This window comes from Lycium barbarum, chromosome 12, assembly GCF_019175385.1.
Source record: "Lycium barbarum isolate Lr01 chromosome 12, ASM1917538v2, whole genome shotgun sequence".
Taxonomy (NCBI): domain Eukaryota; kingdom Viridiplantae; phylum Streptophyta; class Magnoliopsida; order Solanales; family Solanaceae; genus Lycium; species Lycium barbarum.
The window spans coordinates 36015929-36032422 of NC_083348.1; the positions used below are offsets into that span (position 1 = coordinate 36015929).

Sequence of the window (16494 nt, forward strand, 5' to 3'; positions counted from 1 at the left end):
GTTACATGAGTTTGGCTTTCCAGTGAAGTTTGTGAATCCGCTGGTGGAGTGTGTTACAACAGTGCAATACTCTCTTCTGATAAATGGGGATATGACACCTAGGTTCCAGGCGAAAATAATGACTAAGGCAAGGTGACCCTATGTCGCCCTACCTCTTTGTCCTTGCTATGGAATATTTGAATAGATTCTTGAAATAACTAAGACACATTCCTGACTTCAACTACCATCCTAGGTGTGAAAGGCTACAGCTGGTTCATGTATGCTTTGATGATAATCTCCTAACATGTTGCAGGGCTGACAAAATATCCATCCAACTGATGATCAATGCTTTTACTCATTCTTAGTGGTGTCAGGATTACATGCTAACATGGATAAAAGCTCTATCTACCTAGCATTAGTAACACCAGAATTTAAGTCAGAAATCATAGAGGAAATACAGTTCACAATAGGAGAGCTTCCATTAAGGTGTCTGGGAGTTCCATTATCCTCCAAGAAATTGAGCATCCCACAATGCATGCCTTTAGTTGAGAGAATGAACTCTAGAGTGAAATGTTGGTCAACCAAATTTCTATCATATTGTGGCAGAGTACATTGGTCAAGAGTGTCTTGTTTGAGATGCAAACATATTGGGCCCAAATGTCCTACTCCCCAAGAAAATCACCCAACTAATGACCAGTGTATGTAGAACAGTCATCTGGACTGGTAGTGCAGAGACATCAAAGAGAGCACTAGTAGCTTGGGAAAAATTATGTTTGCCTAAGTCAGCAGAAGGGCTGAACAGCATTGATGTATATAACTGGAATAGGACCATCATATGCAAACTACTTTGGACTATAACTACAAAGAAGGATACTCATTAGATTCAATGGCTGCATAGCTACTCTATAAAGAATAGGGATTTGGATGAAATGCTTAATCCTAAGCAAGCGAGCTGGCTTGTCAGAGAGATATTTGATGTGAGGAAACGGTTCCCACCAGGACATATACAGACTAAATTGCAGCATTATTGTTTTAAGGGGAAATTTAGCATTAAGAAAGCATATCAGGGGTTTGTATGACAATTTCCCAAAGTAAGTTGGAAGGGCATTAAGAAAGCACTTTACCAAGACATCAGTTCATTACATGGCTTGCTATCCAGAAGAGATTATCAACTGTTGATAGGCTTGAAAAATGGGGTATTAGTGTAAACAAAGATTGTGTACTATGCGGTTCAAGGAAACTAGAAACAATGGAGCATCTATGGTTTGAGTGTAGCTATGCAAAACATATGTGGAGTGTTCTGTTGAACTGGCTAGAAGCAGCACATCCAATTAAAGCTTGGGATACTAAGGTGCAATGGCTAGAGAAGCAAGTCAATCATAACAGAGCCATAGCAGATATACTAAAATTCCTCTTCTCAGCAACTGTTTATCATGTATGGAATGAAAGGAACAACAGAAGATTTAAGGTATTCAACAAGGAGAGCACAAGAAGACTGAAGGAAATTTCTATCCAGCTGCATATATTCAACAAGGAGAGCACAAGAAGACTGAAGGAAATTGCTATCCAGCTGCATACTAGAGGCAATCACCAGCAGAAATGTAAGCATATTCTAGAGAAATTGAATTGTTATCCTACCTAGGAGTTCTTGATTTGTATGCACATAGTTAGAAGCTCTGAGCAGAGATAGTGATTTTAGTATTATGAGGTCTGGTTCTATAGTCTAAACAGAACCAACAGATTGTACAGATTCACTTTTGATTTGAAATAAAAATTTAATTTTCGCCCAAAAAAAATGAATAATTGAGAGTTTGAAGAGCATAAATTATGCAATTCAATTCAATAGAAGAAAATATATTGTTAAAGAACTGAGAGCAACTAGTTGACTTTGTCCCAGTTAACATCATCAGTTTAGACTCTGTAGTGGTAGACGTCATTTGGACAAAGTCACCAGTTTGAATAATTGAGAGTTTAAAGAACATTAGTTTCGCTCCTTTTTTCCCTTCATATAATGCATTCCACGTCTTGCTTTCTTTGTAGATTTTTTTTTAAATGTAATACTAACATAAAAAATAAAAAAAAATAAAAAAAATCTGACATGTCAGGTATTCTTGGTGTTCAGGTCAATACTGATACTACAACCCCAAAAATAAAAATCGAGCCACGAATTGGCATTCAATTTTATAGGGCAAAAGTCATACATAGCCACCTAAACTTTGTCACATTTTCCTCATGGCTATCTAAACCTAAGCTTATTCCAATTTGATACCTAAGCCGCTTCAAATTTGTACCTATTGAATACTTTTTTGACAATCATCCAAAAGTATAGAATGTGTGTGCTATACTCACGGATGACATGACAATGTGACGAATTAAATAATGACATGTGGCATTTGGCTCAAAAATATTATTAAAAATTAATTATAAGAAGAGAAAAAAAAAACTATTTAGAATATATTGAATTAATTAAAAAATATAATTTAATAATAACAAAAAATAAAAAACATATTCTTGAAGAAAGCCCATACCCACGCACGTTCAACCTTCTTCAACCTTCAACCTACATTCCCCGCCGTCCCATTAGCCACCCCTACGTTCAACTTTCTTCCCCTCCCATTAGCCACCACCCACTCCACCTTCTTTCCCTCCACCTGTCATTAGCTTTAGATTCACCTGAAATATTAACAAATCCATATGAACGTCGCCGGAAAAATTGAAATATTGCCGGAAATTTTCTAGAAATCCAGATCTGATTTCTTCTCTTGAAGAACTTCTTTTCTTTTGTTTTGATCCTTTCAACTTTGATGATCTATTATTATTAGATTACATAGATATATTAACATATTCGGACAGAACCATCGTGGGCATAAAAATGGAGTTTCATCGAAAATATTTTTGACACCCAAATCCAAAGTTTCTTATTCGATTTTAGTGGGAGACATCAACGACATTAGACTGAGTTAAAAAGTGTGATTTGTGTGTTTTACAGCAACGAGCAGCGGCGGCAATGGCAGCCATTGGTGGTGGATGATGGCTGGGTGAAAAAATGGAGAAGATGAGCCAAAAAAAAAAAAAGCCATTGGCGGTGGATGATGGCTGGGCGAAAAAATGGAGAAGACGAGCCAAAAAAAAAAAAAAAAAACCATTGGTGGATGATGGCTGGGTGAAAAAATGGAGAATATGAGCCAAAAAAATATTTATTAAAAATAATAATCTTCACGCGCCTATTTTTGTGTATATTACACACACATTGCCACATCAACAAAAATATTCAATAGGTACAAATTTAAAGTGGCTTAGATATCAAATTGAAACAAAATTAGATTTAGATAGTCATAAGAAAAATGTGACAAAGTTTAGGGGTATATGTGACTTTTGCCATTTTATAGAAATTGACAGATGACCACCATAATTAATTTGAAGGTCACCTCCGGTTTGGTCACTTCGCGCCACGTTATGCAAGCCCTTCTTTTAATTTTTTTTTATTATTATTATTATATTATGTGGGGCTTGGTGGTGGGAAGATAGATCTTGCTGACTTATTTTAATTTTGATATGGACAAGATTTAGTATGAAAAGTACAAATGCGGCATAATTAATATATGTGGAGAAATTCTCTAATATGTAGATATATTATATACTCTAGAACTCATAAACGTTGAATCCCCTTACATTGCAAATTCCTTTTATCTTTGACACTTGAATTTATTATACAATGAACTTTTTCATTTTCTAAGAGTTCACCAAAACTATTCCATCCTATTTACTTGTTACTTCAGTTTTTTGCGCACGAAACAGTAACAATAAGCATTATTTGACTAAATTACCCTCGTTTATTTTTTGACCTCTCAATCCCTTTACCTTCTTCTAGAATATTTATTATTATAGTAAGGATAAATTACAAGAAGTGATTAAATTATTTAGTTCTAAATGACAAGTATTTTAAAATAATGTATTAACAGAAGTGACGATACATAGAACATGAGGAAATAGTATTTAAGTGGAAGGTGTTAGCCTGAAACTGCTGCATATGCCTACTTATATGTTTAAGGGGCCATTTGGTCAGAGGTTCCAGGTATAAAATCTGGGATCATATATTTGATTGAAGATACTAGTTAAAATCAGGATAAATTTTATATTACAATTGTGGAACTATCAAACCCATTTAAAAACAGGCTACATGATCCTAATTATAATTTTAGTATGGCAATCCTGATTTTACAAACGACCGCAATGTTCAGAGTTAGATTCAGCACTAAGTCTACTATGTCTAATTATTTCCCCTTGTTAGAGGACAATCCATGTGATATTCATCAGTCTAGCACGTATGCATATTGTGAAAAAAGAAAATTCGCCAAAATACGCATTCAGAGGTACAATATTTATCGTTTTTGCTGTTTTGATTTATTTTAGAGTCTGGTGTAATTTTTTGAGGTGTAAATTTTTGCTATTTTTATATCCTTTAGCGTATAATGCAGTCTTTTGTGTTGCATATTTTAGGATTTCGTGAGACTTTCTTGTTGTTTATAGTAAAATCTTTTTTCCACTATTTCCTAGGGCTGCATATCGGTCGGTTCAGTTCGGGTTTCAAAGTAATCGGTTCAACTTATCGGTTATCGGTTTGGAAACATGTTAAACAGTTAAAGAACCGTTAAGATATCGGTAAATGGGTTATTGGTTAATCGGTTGTTGTTTATTATCGGTTCGGTTGTCGGTTTAACCGTTAAGATTTCACATAAAAAAAAATGCAAGAACAAAGAACCCATTTTCAAAATTGAAAGTAGCTTCAGCTCCTAAGACTATGCCGAACAAATTTTTTCAAGAACGAAGAACTTTCTTCTGCAAGGAAGTGATTTCCCTAATTTTCTAACCCCAACAAAAACCCCAAAACAGAGAAATACAAAAACACAAAAACAAGAGTGAGAATTGAAAGCAATGTAGAAAAAGTAAAAGATAGTTTAGTAAGTTTACATTTTCAAGTTGGGCTTGCGTCTTGCGAGTTGGAGGAGAAGGGTTTCAGTAGTGATACGCCGCTTGAGAGACTGAGTTTATGAAGTGGAAATCAAGTGAACCCTAAATCTCGCCAAGTGATTTTATATATGTAAGGGTAGAATTGTAATTAAATAAATGGTTATCGGGTTATCAGTTCACCCGTTAGCAAAAATGGCCAAATCGTGACCCGACCCAATAAGCCAATAATCACAGGGCACTACCCGATACCCGAACCAGTAATCCATTAACCCGACTATTAACTCACTAACCCAATAATTGGTTCGAGTTATTGGTTTAACCGTTAATATGCACAACCCTACTATTTTTCGTCCGATCTAACGAACATAAATTGTTAAATATTTGAAGGAGGCTAATCGTATTAATTTTTAATAAAATTAAAGGACTAAAAATATTCAATGCATATTTAAGGGACTAGTTTGAACCTACCTTCAAACATAAAGGATCATTTTTGCTATTTTCTACTCATGGACGTCATATTTTCCTTTAGCTACAAATATGGATTTGCTGGTTTGACTTCCAAAGGAATATTTGCATAGATGTCCCTCTAACTTTTTACTTTAATGCATCAAAATTACTGAATTGTTTGGATAATGAAACAATCACTTAATTTACTTTTAATATTTTAGAAGTCACCAAAAAAAAAAAGAAAAAAGAAGCTCGAAAGTGTCTCTTTTATTACCTCCGACTTTGTGATACTTAGATAAAATAATTTAATGACATCAGTGATATTTTAAGGAAATTCAAATTAATTAGCACTCGCTAAAGTCATCGCAGTGCTGGTGCTAAAGCGTGTTACCATATAAGCATAGATCTCAACACAGTCCGGACATGAAGCTTTTGTAAGGGTCCTTAGAGACGATCAAGGAAAGTGGTTGCAACGATACTCAGGTAAAATAAAACCTATTTCAAGCTTCACTATAGAATTGGAGAGCATAATACAAGGGCTAAACGTAGCTAAAAATAGTGGGCTACTAAGAACTAGAGGTGGAAATAAACTGTTTACTTGATGTCAAGCTTATTTAGTAAGACGTATAACATCATTTTCTTAAAATTATTATTGAAAATTACAGATATTTTTTAGTAATCGTCAACAAGACCTTTTTTAAACACATTTAAAGATAACCAAACCAATATGCGTCGGCAAATAAAGAACACAAACATGATGAAATATTTGCTAAGCTAGCGACATTTTTTCAGCTATATTACTTTCGAAAGATTGTACACATTTTTTCATTGCACCACAAGACAAAAAAAAAAAAAAAAAAAACCTAAATAAGTCAAGGTGGATCAAATATTTTTTTCTCCCAATTACTTAGATACAAACTATGAATAAGCAATCAGCCCTTGCAACTAAGTTTCCATGACAAAATTAATTTACCTTAAAATTTTGCACCTTTAAAGCGTGTGATAAAGTAGGCAGTTAGGCACTAAAATTGCTCAACTTTCCCAATTGTAAGTGGAATCCGTTACCAAGAAAATATAGTACTCCCTCTAATTCTTTTCGCTCATGCATACATCTTAAGAAATTATTTATTTTTAGAAAATTAAAAGTGTTATTATTAACTTACTCCTAATCAAATTATGCTAAGGCTGGCAACCGGTTCCAACCGGAACCGGTTATGGAACCGGTTAAGGAACCGGCCGGTTCCGGTTTACCGGTTTTCCACTCCAAACCGGAACCGGTCCGGTTTGGAGTGGTTAAAATCTAATTTTTTTTATTTTTTGTATTATATATATATATATATATATATATATATATATTATAGTATTTATTAGTATATTGTAGCTATATTTACATATGTTATACAAGTTTATAATTAAAGTTTAAATATTTACTGACTAACAGCAAGTCAGCAATACATAATAGTGTTTTTCGTATACATATATATGTATAACTTATATATATAACTTATATATATATAACTTAATATAACTTATATATACTTATATATTTGTATAACTTAATATATATACTTATATATATGTACTATATACTCTATATACTTTTATATATATATAACTTAATATATATACTATATATACTTATATACTATATATATGTATATATATGTACTATATACTATATATATTTATATACTATATATACTTATATATATGCATAACTTAATATATATACTATATATACATATATACTATATAAGTATATATACTTAATATATATATGTTATATATTTATATATAATATATACTATATATACTTATATATGTGTATAACATAATATATATACTATATATATATACCAACGTTTTTTTTTTATTTTTCACCGGTTAAACCGGTTTAACCGGTTCGGTTCCGGTTTCCAAAATATTGGAATCGGACCGGTAAACCAATACATGGTTAACCGGAACCGATTAACCGGTTATACCGGTTCCGGTTTAACCGGTCCGGTTACCGGTTAAATGAAACCGGTTGCCAGGCGTAAATTATGCTTACATAATTAAATGTCTAGTAAAAAGAAGTAATTAATGAATCTTGATTATTTAAATAAGGACAATATTGAAAAAAGTTATCTAAAATATTCTTGAAATCATAAAGCATCACTTATTTTTAAAAAAAAAATTAATAAACCTGAAAAACAACGAGAGTGCTGTAGTAGTAGTACTAATAAATATCATTAAATGACTGTAATTCTGAGGATTGAATAAAATCTCAATAATCAGTCCACTAATACTATACAAATCTGCATATACAAAACTACAAATTACTCCAGTAAAAGCTCCTAAATATTTTTTCTTATTAAAAAAAAAAAAAGAACCCAGAAAATCAAGCCATTTCCATTTGCCATTCTTTTCTTTTTTCTTTTCTCCAATCCCTATTTGTTTTTGTCCCTCACAAAATGTACAACAAAGAGAATAAAGCAATATCAAACGGAACTGCTACCAGCACTGATCGGTCTCCCAGTTCCGGCAAGTATATCCAGAATACAAATTACCACTCCGTCGCCTTCTAAAAAGAAGCCGATCATAATCAGCACGCTTATCAGGATCGGATAGAGTGTAATAAGCATCATGAATCTTCATAAACTCCTCTGCGTAGTCCTCCTTGTGATCAATTGCAGCTACATCAGGATGGCAAACTCTAGCTAATCTCCTATACGCAGCCTTGATCTCCTCCATCGTAGCGCCCATCGGAATTCCCAGAATTTCGTAGAACGAAGCTGGAGAAGCGGATAATGGCACGCACCTGGCAACAGAAGCGCAGCTGGTCGCGGCAATGGAAGAGGAACTAGATTGTTGCCGGAATCTGACGCACGACGGTGATGATAGCAGAGGATTCTCGCCGGAGGGAAACTTATTGGCCGCCATCGGCAGTGGCGATTGACGGAATGAGGTGGAAATCATTGTAGAGATGATAAGAGTAGTGAAGTGTAGAATAGGAGGAGGAGGAGGAGGTGGTTTTGGATATGAATGGGAATATGGAAAGCGGTTATATAGAGATCTAGAACGGAGGTAATAATTGGAGGAGATGTGTAACTGCACTGCACTCATTTCGGCTTAATCTGTTCCACTATTTTTATGAAAAAACAGAAGAAAAAAAAAAGGTTCAACTATTTTTAATAGAGTATCCACTCTGATTTAAAAGATGTGTCCACTTACCCTTTTTATTTTGGTTAAAAATGCTAAAAGTTGCAATTCTTCTTATATTAATACGATGAAAAAATATATCTCAGAATATTAGTTAAAATTTATATAGTTTTGACTTTTGTTTACCCCTAAATAGTGAATAACAATTAAATTTGTAAGTGATTGATAGGATATGTGGTTAGATTTAATTTATAATTTAAGACAGTAATGAGTAAGTAGTGATATATATTAGCAAACAATAATAATGGGAACTAAAGAAGACAAGTTGATAAACGCTGTGAATTGGTCCGGTCTGGAGGATGCTTCCTTCAACCGAGCCTAAATACTAAAGAGTTTTCTTCTGCCACTTTGCCGATTACAATATGTAGAATAGTGAAAATCTAACCTCAAAAAGGAAAGAGTAGCCCTCTATTTATAGCTAGCAGTAAATGGGCCCTAGTACAATATAAGAAAAGCCCTTCTAGAAAAAACCCTAAAATGGATAAGGCTGCGTTCGTACGGTCTGACACCCGTATTGTTGCCAGCGCAAGTGGCGGAATGATCAGACGACGCGTGGCCTTCCTCATAACTGATGGCCCGAACCTATACTGAACGCGTTCTCTTTAAGCTCGGTTTTTCCGTGTTCATTAGAATAGCTTCGGTGTTGATGCAGAGTCGACTATACTCTCGACCCCTCGGTTCTCGTTCCTATCGGTGGATATGACTTTATTCATGGACGGCTATAACCTTTCTCCCGATTCCTATTGGACACAAGTTGATCCGGTTTTTACCGTATACAGATATTCCCCACATTTTCCGGATCAAAGTTTCACTGAAGTGACAAGAAGTGGAAAAACTGCCGCGATGACTTCTTCAATAATCTTTTACTTTTACCTTGAAAATAAGCGGGAAACGTAACGTCCTTTCATGTCACATCCTTCTGACTTCGGCCACGTGTCACCTCTCAGTTGGTTAGCTTCGGTAACCGCTTCAGGGTCACGTCTCTTCATGTCACATTCTTTAATTCCCAACACGTGCCCTCTCCTGATTGGATGGCTTCGGTAACCGTCATGGATTTTTTGTCTATATAAAGGAGTTATAGTGATCCCATTTCTTTACTTTTCACTTTTTACTCCCTTCTTTTCATCCTCTGTCTCTTAATCATTACTCGTTTTGCTCTGCTCTTGGTTTTCTTTGCTTTGGAATTCCAGATCTTCAAAAAGTTGCTAAGAAAAATTCATCCGGTATCCCAAAACCTTCTTTATCTTCTAGAAAATTTTCTTAAATCTTTCCTAACTCCATCTGTTCATCTCCAAATCTTTATATCATCATATTTTCAGCCTTCAAATCTTCATACCTTCAACTTAGATCTTCATATCTTCATGCTTTGATCATTTAAACTTCCCAAAGCAATGAATACCGACTCTTCATCCCAGAATGTTCCACCGGTTTCTTCTCCAACTACCGAGCCTATTGCCAATCTTGGGGACAAAACACAAGGCACCCCATTCGAACCAACGGCCAGGGGCATAATACCGTCGAAGTTCAATTTCAACCATGAATTCACCGTTGAAAAAGCCGTACAGACTTCCGATCGGGGTTTCGATGTGAGATGTTACCCCTCGTCGATCAAAGAGAGGCACCTTTCCTGAGTTCGGTCCGAATGCGGCTGGGATAACCCCCCTGGTCATTTTTGTTCCTGGTGATGATGAATCGATCACCGACTTCAAGGAAGGGTTTTCGTACGTTTATACGTACCCTTTCACTCTCAAGCTCAACTCTCCAATAGACCCGGTGATCCTTGAAATGTGTTGGACGTACAAAGTATGCCTTGCCCAGATAGGCTCTAATATTCAGAGGATCGTGTCCTGCCTTCGTCTTTTGGCTTATAATGCCAAAATCGACTTCACGTTGGCTCATTTCATTCGGTTATATTGCCCGAGGATCTTCCGTGGTGGTGTAATAAAAGTCTCCAAACGAGGAAAAAATCCCATTCTATCCAGTGTTGATGAGAACAGGGATCGGGGCTGGCACAAGCGTTTTATCCGGGTTAGGACTGCGGACATTATACCGGCCGAGTACATGCCTTTTCCCGAAAAGTGGAATGAGAAATTTAAGTTTGTTAGGTTTGCCTACTTCACATACCTTTGAGCATTTTTTTTCTAACTTTTTTTCCAATGTTATAGCTGAAGCCTGGATCCCCGATGTAATTCCGGGCTTCATCAAGTGGATTGAAAAAATCATCTGCCAGCATTCGCATGATGATCGGACATGGGGGGTTTTATCTCGTGACCGGTGGATAGCTCAGAACCAAGGTATCCCCTTCTTTCCCCTAATTTTTGGTCGTTCCTTTTCATTTCATTTTACTCCGATTTAACCTTTCAATGAATCAGGTTTAGGCAAAGGTTCTGCAACCCCACGGCTCGCACCAGCGGACAAACCCGCTACATCGGGCTTGAATTTTAATGTGTCAGGATCGGCTCGGCTCATCGCTGTGGCTGAAAAGAAAAGAAAAAAGACCTTGTCTAAGGGTCAGAAAAAAAAAAAGTCGAAGGACGTTGCAGGCTCGTCTGACGTTCGAGGCTTGAGGGACAAAACTGAAGATGACGTTTGGGTCGCAAGTGTCGTATCGGGACATTCCGTTACCACTGCTATCGGGGGCGAGACAACCTCGGTGGAGATCCCGGAGAAAAATATCGCTGCAAATCTTCCGACCCCAATCACAGGTGGGGAGGCTGAGGTTCTTTTTCCTCCAGTATCCGATATATATCGAAACTCCGATTCCACTAAGGTCCATCGATTTTATTGATATTACAGGTGATACTTCACCCGAGGTGGTGCCCTTGGTATAAAGGCCTAGAAGGGTCGGCCCAACTTCGGGGGTCGAAACGGCTCAAAGGGTTAAAACAGCTCAAAGGGTCAAAACAACAACGGCTTCTGGCCTGCCCTTAAGCAGCGAACCAGTTACTACAGCCGAGATACCGTCAACGGCTGATACAACTCCGACTTCTCCTCCTGCTCCTTCTTCGGAACAAGAGAACCTTGATGATATGTTCGCCAATACCCCTCCTGCAACAGAAGCCTCGAGGTTCGGCCATCTCCCCATTCCTCTAGCAACGAGGATTTCCAGTCGGTCCACTGAGTTAGGTGCGAGATTTAGACATGTAGATATTTTTCCAGCCCCGAGTGTAGAGCCGAGGAGGACAAGGTCGACCATGGTCACCGTCTCTGAGGACTGCAGCTTTTTATCTCGCCCCATGGGGGTTGCAATTTATCTAATACCTCTTGTTTTAGATTTGGACAAGGAGAAAATAGAAGGACTCTCGTCGCAGTGTCTTATGAACGAGGGTATGCATGCCGGCAATCGGGTAAGCATTCTTACGTACCTTTAAAGTATCTAATGTATCTTTAATCATTTGTTGATTCCGTATCTTCATTTACTTTACTTTTGCAGAGCGTCGTGCTTGTGAATGAAGGTTTCCTCCGAGCCCAACACTTGATAGATGACTTATGGGCTCAGTTAGATGCTCAAGGCTGAGAGACAGAGAAGTTAAAACTTCTCTTGCAAGAAAAAGAGGATCAACTGATCCGGGTCATTATTCCCTAACTCTTCAATCCGAGCTCGAAGTAGCAAAAAGGGAGAATCTCCGGTTAAAAGCTGAACTCAATGATGTAGTCGAAAAGAACAAGCTCCTGGACGGGGATAACAAAAATCTAAACGGAAAGAATGCCGATTTTGCCACCAAAACTTGGTGAATTTGAAGTTGCTATCGCCCAATTAATGGAAGAGCTTGATTCTGTTAAGGGCGACGCTGTAAAAACGGAGGAGAGGTTCAGGCAGTTCGAAGTTGAGAGACCGCTGAGAAAGACAAGTTAAAGATAATCAAAGAAAAGGACGAGAAATGAGCTGGGATCAGTAACGAGCTCAGGGGACAGCTCGAGGCCGCTGTTCTAGCCAATGATGCTCCTCAGACCGAGCTGGTATCCATTAACGAGGTTCAGGTCATTCTGAGTGGCATGAAGTCCGAGCTGGAGGAGAAATTAAAGAAAGCCTAGGTCGACCTGGAGGAAGCTTGTAAAGACATCGAGGCCACCGAGGCTCTTTCTATCCTTTTAGTTGAACATGAGAGGTGGAAATCCCGGAGGATTACACTCGAGAAGGTTTAACGGGGTATGGAAGACATCTGGCTCGTATACTCGATGCAAAGATGATCGAGGATAGGGCTAAGAAACCTCTTGAGGATAGCTCCTAAGAGGACTCTGAAGAGACCGTTTCTGAGGGCTCGGGCATTTCTCAGACGGAGTAAAATAGGGCCTGTATGAGCCTTTTTTTTATCTATGAAAATCATAGTGTAAAACTTCGGCCTTTCAGGCTATATATAAAATTCATATTTCTTTTTGCCAGCATTTTCTTCGATCTTTGAGTCGAGCACATTTTATGATATTGCTTTTAATATTTGCTTCATAAAGAATGGCTGAGATTCGACCCTATTCTCTTAGAAAATCGAGCCAACCTTAACTCATTGGTTGTGGGCTTTATTTTTGTTCAGTTTTGTTTTGACCGAAGACTTATAGATGGCTTGCCCGTTGGGCCTTTTTATGCTTTGTGAATTCAGACTTCTCCAAATCACCTTGGGCATTTAAGTTGAGGTCTTTAATTATTTGACCCTCTTCTAACTGTTTGAGTTTAGTGAATTGGGGTCGGTTAACTATAACCTTTGTGCCTTTGTTGATTTTATAACGATAGTCCACAGTCGAGGGTTATATTAAATAAAAGAGCGTAGTTAAAACATACTTTTAGAAAGTATTTCTCTTCATATCTCAAATGTTTATCTCATACATAACTAAGGATTTCATCCGATCCCTTCTGCTCTTGCCGTAGCAACACTATCTGGGCACGATTCGTTCGATCATTTGGCCCTTACATTGAAACCTAATACAGAAGGTTCGGGTAACTACAAAAAACAAAAATTGTTTCGATCTTGACTTCGTTTCTTGTTTTGCTTCGATGAGATTTTCTTTGATCTTGGTGAGAGTATTGTAGTCCCCTAGTGTATGTCCGTGAAGTATGAATGGGGAAACACTACTTAAAAAATGATGCCGCCAATCATCCAGTCCCTAGTTCTTAGCTGGTCTTTGATTTTATGGGCACTTAGCCTCGTCTTGTTAAGGTAACACATTGTACTTGTTGCCACGTTGAAAACCTTGCCGAAAAACCCACTTCGGGACAACACCGGGCTAAGGAAAAGAGTGCAACACGTGTTTTTAGACCTAATTCTAATACCTTCGGAATTTATTCCGATATGACTCTGCAAAAAGGATAGGTGAGAATTTTTCGAATAATTAAAAGGGTTAACGGATCATACCTTAGCAATAGTATTTCGTCAAATGCACCACGTTCCAGTTGTTGTGTAGCTGTTGGTCATCTCTGGCTTCCAACTGATACGATACTTTGCTAGTTATTCCGGTTACCTTATACGGTCCTTCCCAGTTCGGCCCTAACTTTCCATTATCGGGATTCTTAATGTGCAGGGTAATCATTCGAAGCACTAAGTCCCCAACTTGAAAATGTCGAAGGTTTGTTCTTCGATTGTAGTACCTTCCCATTCGCTGCTAAACAGACCAGCGCATTCTCGCGTAGTTCGTCCGTTAAGTCAAGCTTTACGGCCATAGCCTCTTAATTTGACTCGTTTGTTGCGTATCGGAACCTCAGTCTTGGTTCACCAACTTCTACGGGGATTAAATCCTTGGCCCCGTAGACCAGGGAAAACATCATTTCTCTCGTATTTGATTTTGATGTCTTCTGTAGGCCCATAATACCTCTGGTAGCACTTCCTTCCATTTGTGTTTTGACGACTCTAACCGCTTCCTCAGATTTTGGATTATAGTTTTATTTGTTGATTCCACCTGTCCGTTTGCACTTGGGTGGTACGGAATTGACATAATCTTTTTGATCTTTAAACCTTCGAGGAAGCTATTAACTTTATTTCCAATGAACTGACGACCGTTATCACAAGTTATCTCGGCTGGGATGCCGAACCGACACACGATATGGTCCCATATGAAGTTGATAACCCACTTCTCTCTAACTTTCTCAAAAGCCTGTGCTTCAACCTATTTTGAAAAGTAATCAGTCATAAATAAGATAAAATGAACCTTACTTGGGACCCATGGTAAAGGACTGACGATATTCATTCCCCATTTCATTAACGACCAAGGGGATAGGACCGGGTGCAGTAACTCCCCCAGTTGGTGTATCATTGGCGCATGCTTTTGGCACCTATCACATCTACGGACAAAGTTTTTGTCACGACCCAACCGAAGGGCCGCGACGGGCACCCGGTGCTAGCCCACCCGGGCACCCCTTAACATACCTTTACATTTACATCTAGGAGAGCCACGTATTTAATCTTACTTTCTATCCATCAATCATACTATTTCCATTGGGCAACAATACATATATACATATCACCATTAATAGCAATGCCCATAGCAATGTACATAAGCCGACGAGGCTACCAAAATGACATCCAAAATATAGGCCGACAAGGCCAAACACATCTAACCATATACACATGTCTATGAGCCTCTAAGGAGAGTATGTCATATCATATAGGCGGGACAGGACCCCGCTATGCCCATAAATATGTAAACAAAAGAATCAATACCAAAAGCTATAGCTCTGAATGAAATGGAGCTCCGCTATGCAGTCCCTCAGAAATATAGCTATGGATCAAGCCTGTCTCCCTGGCCACCTGCGGGCATGACGCAGCGTCCACAAACAAAAGGACGTCGGTACGAAGAATGTACTGAGTATGTAAAGCATGATCAATATCATTATAGAAGCATAATAAGCAACATAAGAGATATCATAATATAGAAGAGAGTAGTATCATCGTCATAAGTACTTACTTGCCTTTCATAGGGACTTTCCATTTCTAATGCGTGACTGTGTACATACATCCATATCCGTATCCGTACTCATTTACATTTCGTATCCATAGTCGTATTCATATACATATTCTTATTCGTATTCGTAATCGTATTCATATACATATTCTTATTCGTATTCGTATCATGTTCGTATTCATACTCATATCTATATCATATACATATCCATATCATATACATATCATTTACATAGTATACCCGACCATGAAGGTTCGGTGTTTCACGTACCCGACCATGGTTAGGCTCGGTTATCATACATACCTGGCCAACCAAGGCTCAGTGTTACACATACCTGGCCCTACCAAGGCTCAGTGTTATTCGTACCCAACTGCAGTGGTGCGCGCGCATCGTCATATATATATTCTACCCGGCCAAATAATCTTGGGGTTTCATAATAGCCATACATAGGCCCACATACATATAAGCTCATAGGCATCTTTGGCAATATCACTACTATCATCGTCATCATTAACGTTATCGCTATCATCGTCGTCATCATTATCATCATTACCATTATCGTCGTCATGATTAACGTCGTTCGCTACATCTATCCTTATAGGATTATTCGTCATATGAGGAATTTAGTACAATCGTAATACATATCAAGAATTATAAGCTTTGTAGCTTTTGAAGATAGAATCATTTGGAGAGAATCATAGGCTCATAGAAGAATAAATATTTGGCCAAAGAACCATGCCTTATGAAAGAAGGGTTAGCCTTACATACCTTTTCCGTTCAACTATCCTATCACTTGCACGTTCTTCTTCAATGCTCACGTTTCTACCTTCATTAGAGTTATACTATCATTAGAAAGATCGATAGCTAGCATACATGACTAAAGCTAGAGAAATTTGGACAGCATCTCCTTTATTTATACGACTTCCTCCATATCATATGTCAACTCCCAAACATCAATAATACATTCACAACATCATAACAATAGTCTTTATTTAACTACATTATCCA

At 37.6% G+C, this 16494-nt stretch overlaps 2 protein-coding genes across 2 annotated transcripts; one reads left to right on the top strand and one right to left on the bottom strand.

Annotated features, from left to right (window-relative positions):
- The first annotated feature begins 668 nt into the window (after window positions 1–668).
- Window positions 669–1621, top strand: LOC132624199 (uncharacterized). Its single transcript, XM_060339016.1, has 3 exons — window positions 669–788; window positions 891–1052; window positions 1139–1621. Exons 1-3 carry the CDS (start codon window positions 669–671, stop codon window positions 1619–1621), a joined length of 765 nt encoding a protein of 254 aa, XP_060194999.1.
- A 5978-nt stretch (window positions 1622–7599) lies between these two features.
- LOC132621903 (chaperone protein dnaJ 11, chloroplastic-like) lies at window positions 7600–8532 on the bottom strand. Its single transcript, XM_060336375.1, has one exon. The coding sequence runs from the start codon at window positions 8500–8502 to the stop codon at window positions 7891–7893; it is 612 nt and encodes a 203-aa protein (XP_060192358.1). The 5' UTR covers window positions 8503–8532; the 3' UTR covers window positions 7600–7890.
- Between the last annotated feature and the right edge of the window lie 7962 nt (window positions 8533–16494).